The 7,500-nt window shown below is 35.5% G+C and overlaps 1 protein-coding gene across 2 annotated transcripts in view; it reads left to right on the top strand.

Moving 5' to 3' along the window:
• ark2n (arkadia (rnf111) N-terminal like PKA signaling regulator 2n) overlaps positions 1 to 7,500 on the top strand; it is a 41,839-nt gene that overhangs the window by 31,571 nt on the left and 2,768 nt on the right. Inside the window, exons 3-4 of one of the 2 annotated variants that reach the window (XM_056446221.1) lie at positions 1,897 to 1,968; positions 4,807 to 4,891. In XM_056446221.1, coding sequence (XP_056302196.1) covers positions 1,897 to 1,968; positions 4,807 to 4,891 — 157 coding nt within the window. The remainder of the gene's footprint in view (positions 1 to 1,896; positions 1,969 to 4,806; positions 4,892 to 7,500) is intronic. The other variant, XM_056446222.1, reaches the window with a different exon arrangement.

Here is a 7,500-nt window from a genome sequence, read left to right on the forward strand (position 1 = left end):
TCAACACATAAATTGTTTGCAACAGTTTTGCTGAATTATTTTTTTCAGTTTATTTATTATTATATATTTTTTAAAGAAAAAAATATTTGTATGCATGCTTCTGGCCTTGTGGGAATAATTTCAAATACATTTGTGTTTAAAAAACGATTATTTTTAGTTTTAATATAGCTAAAACTGAAACTAACACAATTTAGATTTTATTTTTTAAATATTTATCGAAATGAAAAAAAAAATCAAAATTATTTTATTTCAGCCAACAACAAGGAAATGTAATTAACTATAAAAGGATAAATATTGCCTTAATATAAAGTATATAAAATTGATAACTAATTGTTCACACCAATAAAAATAAGTTTAAAATGTTGAAGCCTTTTTACAGAGAACATTTTTATAATTAGATTTTTGTTTTCACCATGGAATAAACACTTAGACTTATTTAAAAATGTGCACCCTTCCTCCAATTTACAAGTTTATATCTTGCAATTTCAAAAATTTCTTTTTTTCCCCTCTCTCAAACTCATTAAAAAGTATTGCAAGATAATGCACAATTCTGACCTTTGTTTTAAGTTTTGGCTCATAAGTTGACACTTTTCAGAACTGCATGTCTGCATCAAATTTTTCTGTAATGTGTAAATGTAGAATATTAGCCAATTTTAGTTAAAAAAAATCATATTTCGTGGCAGAAATAGGCTTTTGCAGCTTTTTGCTTTTGAAGCCGTTCTACTTGTTTACATTGAGCATTTGCACGAATTTATTTTCTTATGCTAAGAAATATATACAGTTGCAATCTGAATTATTAGCCCCCCTGTTTATTTTTTCCTCAATTTGTTTAACTGAGATTTTTCTCAACACATTTCTAATCATAATAGTTTTAATAACTCATTTCTAATAACTGATTTATTTTATCTTTGACATGATGACAGTAAATAATATTTGACTAGATATTTTTCAAGACACTTCTATACAGCTTAAAGTGACATTTAAAGGCTTAACTAGGTTAATTAGGTTAACTAGACAGGTTAGGGTAATTAGGAAAGTCATTGTATAATGATGGTTTGTTTTGTAGACAATCGAAAAAAAATATATCGCCTAATGGGGCTAAGAATTTTGACCTTAAAATGTTTTTTTAAAAAATTAAAACTACTTTAATTCTAGCTGAAATAAAACTTTTTCTCCAAAAGAAAAAATATTATCAGACATACTGTGAAAATGTCCTTGCTCTGTTAAACATAATTAGGGAAATATAAAAAAAATAATAATAATTTTTAGATTTTTATTTCAGATAATAAGGAAATAAACACTGACCGTCAGTCAGAATCCATTGAAATATGAAGGGCTTGCACAATTTAAAGCCACAGACATTGTGGAGAAGTTAAGCCCTTTTTTCAAAGATTATTGAAAGATAGTGACTATCTTAAAAACTTCGGTTATCACATTAGAATGGGAAGAATGGTAAAACTTTACATGGACACTAATACAAGCCAGGCTAGCAAATTGAAGTATAAAATAAGTAACTATGGTGTCCACCACTAGTTTTGGCATATTTGTGTTGCTTAATTCGATGTTTGATTCAATCGATTACACAAGCTGGATCCACTGGTTAGATTTGCAATAAACGTTGCACACTGAGGACATCTGCAGGTTACAAGGGGATAATGCAAAAAAGCAGAAACAAATAATAAACAGATTGTAATCATTTGCTGGTGTGGACACCAATATGGTTATTGTTAAATGTTTAGCTGTGTAGTTATCGTCCTTGGTGTGAATGGCCGTTTAAATCGAAATCTACATAATCAATGTTCGGAAAGATTTTTGTTTTTTACCGAAACAGACTAGTGAGACTAGAATTGTGGATATACGAATATATTGGTGAATCCTCTGATGTGTGTGTTGCAGTGGGTCCTGCTGTGATTGGACACTATGATATTTCAGACACGCACTCTGAACAGGAACAGCAGTCATTGTCAGGTTCGTTTTTTGTTTTTAATGTTACTCAACCTGCAGGACGATGAAATATGCACTTTTACACCGGGTTTAGCACAGTTTGTATATTGATATATTTGCAAAATTGGAGTGTTTGGGCGCATTATTACAGACTTTAAAAACACACAATCCATTACTACAGAGATGTTTGTGCACCTTTTTATTGACTAAAATAAAAGTGGTAGTTTTGTTATTTAGGTAAGTATTTTTACCTAAAAAAAATAGACATGAAATTTAAAACATAACATTAAAACGAACATAAAAAAGGATTGAATACAAGTTTTAAAAAAACTAATGTAAAACTAATAATGAATGCAAATATACAAAACATTAGACATAAATCCAAAACTGATGCAACATTGATTGAATTATTATAGAAGCTACTTGAATAGGAAATTACTAAATTTGCACTATGACTATAGTTCTTCAGTGTTTACTTGAGGCTTGTTTATACTTCTAAGTTGAGTGGTCGGTGTGACCCATGGCGCATGCCTTGCTCTGCAGTAACACTTCCTAAACGCTAGCTGCCAGTAGGTTTTTATGTTCCTCTGTGTCTTCGTGGATGTTTTGTTTCTTTCTAAACACTATTTTAATGTACAAGTAGCAAAAACTCGCTCATTCAGAGGCGGGAACCGGCGGACGTGTAACAACTTTATTCATAAGGTAAACACAACATCTGGAGCTCCTTCACAGGACTTGACACTTGTAAACAATCGCTCCATCGGGCTCGCAGCTCTCAGCACTGTTACCAAGCCGACCAATCACAGAGCTTGCACTACGCATCGTTATGACGTGTAGTTACATCTTTTGAGAGGTGCGCGTCAGCCATGGCGAGGGCTGCACCAGACTATTTACGTGAGCTTGATGCAGAAGTATAAATTAGCCTTAACCGTTAGTGAGATTATTATTGGCTTCAATGACAGGATAATTTGGACAAAAATGTAAATTTATCACTTTCGAACCCAATTATCATGTCAGATGTAGGTGTGCGACAAACAAAAATATTTCCACAATTTTATTTATTTATTGATAACATTCATTTATTATTCATTTTCTTTTCAGCTTAGTCCCTTTATTAATCTGAAGTCGCCACAGCGGGATGAACCGCCAACTTATCCAGCAAATGTTTTACTCAGCGGATGCCCTTCCAGCTGCAACCCATCACTGGGAAACGTCCTTACACACTCATTCACGCACACACACACTACAAGACATTTACAAGACTAAAACGAAGGTCGTTATTGTTATAATAGTTTACGTTAGCTTTGTAAAAACAGTGCATCTGGAAAGCGCTTGACTTTTTCCACATTTTTTATATTACAGCCTTATTGCAAAATGGATTAAATTCATTTATTTCCTCAAGATTCTACACACAATACCCCATAATGACAATGTGAAAAAAGATTTGTTGAAATTGTTGCAAATTTATTACAAATAAAAAAAAACTGACAAATCAGATGTACAGAAATATTCACAGCCTTTGCTCAATACTTTGTTGATGCACCTTTGGCAGTAATTACAGCCTCAAGACTTTTTGAATATGATGCCACAAGCTTGGCACACCTGTGTTTGGGAATTGTTGCCCATTCCTCTTTGCAGTACCTCTCAAGCTCTATCAGGTTGGATGGGAAGCGGTGGTGTACAGCCATTTTCAGATCTCTGCAGAGATGTTCAATAGGATTTAGGTCTGGGCTGTGGCTGGGCCACTCAAGGACATTAACTGAGTTGTGAAGCCACTCCATTGATATTTTGGCTGTGTGCTTTGGGTCATTGTTCTGCTGGAAGATGAACCGTCGCCCCAGTCTGAGGTCAAGAGCACTCTAAAGCAGGTTTTCGTGAATACTTTGAATGCATTACATTATGGATGCACTGTACACAATACAGTTTCAGTTAGTTGTAGTTTTTTTTTTATTATTGTTTTTTAATTCTAGCTTTCTTTTTTTTTTTTTTTTTTTCGATAACTTAATAACCTTATTGCCGTTTTAAAAAACCGCACTTTTGCTAATAGAATCGTGACTTCCTGATAAACTAGCACCAAATATTAAAAAGAAAAATGGAGTTTTCTGCGGTAGAAGAAGCTGTGTGAGTCTTTTTTTTTCTAGAATAAAGAACTTTACCTCAGAAGGCAAAACGCAATGATCGCGTGGTGGCTTTTGGAGGCATGAGACACTCTTTGAGAGCGCAGACGCTCAAGACAGTTCTGGAGGTAATAATATACCATAAAAATAATACTTAACCACTGTGATGACAGACTGACAGCTGAGGGATTTTAGAAAGACCAAAACAGTATTTCAGATGTTTTACAATGTGCTTGCATTGCTGGTTTGTCCATTAATGCCGTCCAATCGTGACCATTTTTATCACCACATGATCTGTTCAAATCAAATTACAAGACATTGTTTGATGCACATGCTGGAATTTATTCAGTAAATGTGTTTCCATTGTAGTTCTTGCACATTTTTTGTTATTTGATTAATTAATTTGATTTATCCTACTCAGTTGTGCGCATAAGTTATTTTAATTCATACACCTCTTAGTGTATCTATTAAGCATTTTTATGTAATATTCTAAAATGTACAAACAATTATTTGGATGGAAACATAGCTAGTAAATTTTTGCTTCCATAACTTGAATTATTGGCACATTCGAATTGGATTATAATAGGCGTCATTGCACATTTACAATATCGCAAACTTGCAAAATGATCTCTGTTGTAGGTCAGTAGGGTTGCATCAGTTTCACTCGTATGTTATTTTGATGACGGCAGTGAACACAACTGTTTTTGCTAGTGTTTGCTGAATCGAGTGTGTTGTGTGTTTGTAGGTGCAGTAGAAGTCGCACCTTCTCAGGTGACTCTGGCGTCCACAGACAGTGAAGTGGAGATCGTCGGAGTTCAAGAAAACGCCAGGTGAGCGTAATACCCATCACAGTCTGGTATTTACCAATGCCGAGTTCAGACTGCATGATTTTAGCCCCGATTATGACTCGTCAACAGGTTTTGAGAAATCGTCGACAAATGCCTGAAATCACAGGCAAATTGGTGCTCGTTCACGTGAATAACAATCACAGAGTGTGAACTATCAAAGACGCGATCTGAGAGAATCGCCGATTAGTCGCCAACACCCGTTAGATATTTGGCATGCTAAATATCTGGAGCTGTCTGAAATTCAAAATCGCGTCATTTGAAATGTGTTCTGATTGAAAATAACATCGCCGATCACCTACAGCCAATGAGAGAGCAGCATCCACTGGAGTGGGTACCTGCAGGCTAGCTGAACGTTGGGGGAGAAGTTAAATAGGCTTATTTTCAGTCTATTTGGACCCAAGAAATGGAGAAAAAACTAGAGTAAATGTGGCAGGGGTACCCGTGTGTGTTTGACGTGTCATCTGAGCAATACCACAACCGAGTCGAAACAAAAAAGTTGAGGGGAAATTGCAAATTTCCTTCAAAGGCCAGGTGAGCAAAATAAATACATTATCTACCCCACTAAAGGTTTCTTTCTGCTTATGTAGTTAATTACACAAGATAAACTACGTGAACTCGTGTTGTTTCAATTTAACTTCTCGCATTTGTTTGGCTGTGAGACGTAGTTTGGAAGAAGTTGTCGGAGATTCTTCCTATTGTAAAGTCATGCAATGTGAAAGCCCCTGTCCCGATCCATCTTGCAGTGTAAACAAAGCAGCGACAAAACACTATCCCAGATAGTCATGCAGTGTTAAAACATCTGTGACACGACTACTTTGAAAATCATGCCGTCTGAACTTGGCATAACAGAGACAACGTGAATCATACTTAATGCCTAAATGATACTTTTCCATTTTGTAAATTGACTGTTTAAAGGAACGCTACATTTTGGAGAAAATAGGTTAATTTGACAACTCTACCAGAGTTAAGGGGTTAAGTTTTACCATGTTTTAATCCATTCAGCTAATTTCTGTTTCTAGCAGGAGCACTAGCAGTAGCTGAGCTTAGCAAAGATTGTTGAATCGCGTTAAACCATTAGCATCTCACTCAATTTTCCAAAAAAGTGTTTTGATCATTTTCAAATTTAAAGCTGCACGCTTCTAGTTACATTGTGCACTAGCGGCCGGGACACACCAAGCTGATGCCAATCAACTAACAACGACAAAAACCAACTGTGTTGACTTGCGTCAGCTCGTTCAGCTTTAAATGTCTATCAGAGTGAACTACTACTTTAAAGTACAAATGAAATCAAAACTAACTATATTGACTTTGTTAGCTCACATTGCTAGTTTTGTGGTGAACAATTCATTTGTGCATGTCATTAAGACAGAACAATAGTTTGTCCTTGTAATCTTTAAAAATGCACTTCCTGTTTGTTTTCAGTTAAATTCTCAGATTAGGTTTGTCTGAGGTATTGGGTGTGGCTAAAGCCTAGTTCACGTTACAGGATTTTAAGCCCGATTTGAACTCGATTTGGAAGTTAACGAGCTCGCCGACAGATCTGGCTGTGATCTGGAAAAAATCTGGGGGTGCACGGTGCTCTGCCGTCTTTATGTTTAAACTACTGAACAATGCATCAAAAAGGCTTGCTGATGCGTAGCCGACACCTCGCAAACAAAAATCCAATATCTAGCATGCTGAATATTCCGACTCAACCCCACGTGCGGTCAGATATAGTGACGATAGTGACCGTTCTTATATAAAACGTCATATTGTCACGTCATATTTACATTCAAAGCTTCTATTGAGATATTAAAATTAAGCTTTGAATGTCTTTCATCATATTTGATGACACCATTACGCTAAAAAAATATTATCTTTTTGGTAATACAGCCTATAAATATGTAGTTAAGATACTAGAACACGCAAAGTTCTGGGTCTCGCTTTCACTTTCAAACAGGAGCTATTTCACGACAGAATATGCTGTTTTGAAAGATATATCTTAAGTAAATTTCTATTTTTGCTATCAGAAAGTTATGTTTATGTTTGCAGGAAGTTGTTAGGCAAAAAAGGCATGCATATTTAAAGTCACAATTTTGACCGATATGGTAATTAAAGGTAGAAATGCTCGTGTTTTGTAATAAAAAAAAAAACAATGTTAGAAAAAAATACACGGGTATTTAGGAAACGTCAGGGTGTTATAGATATGTTAGTTTTATTTCAAAGAGTTATTAAATTACAAAAATTAAAAACTCTCTGATTGCCTCTGTAGTTCTAGTGTTAAAGCCACATCTATCGACTTGAACCTTGCAGATAACGATCGATCCGCTAATGCATCCGCTGACTGACAGTGTTTTTATATGCTCCCTTAAAAGCTTAAAAACGCTGTCAGTGATGTCATTAGCACACAAGCAGTCAATAGTGTTGAGCTTTTTTTGACGGCTCCTCCCTCAAAATTTCATTGGCTGTGGCTGTGGTTACAGATCATGTAGTGTGTGTGACCCCCCTCTTGTGGCTCATTTACGTAGTGTCGCGTAGTGTGAACACCACAGCCGTGATTAAAAGACACGAAATCAAGTCATGTAGTGTAAACGGCACAGCGATCTGCCGAT

This window comes from Danio aesculapii, chromosome 21, assembly GCF_903798145.1.
Source record: "Danio aesculapii chromosome 21, fDanAes4.1, whole genome shotgun sequence".
NCBI classification, from domain to species: Eukaryota; Metazoa; Chordata; class Actinopteri; order Cypriniformes; family Danionidae; genus Danio; species Danio aesculapii.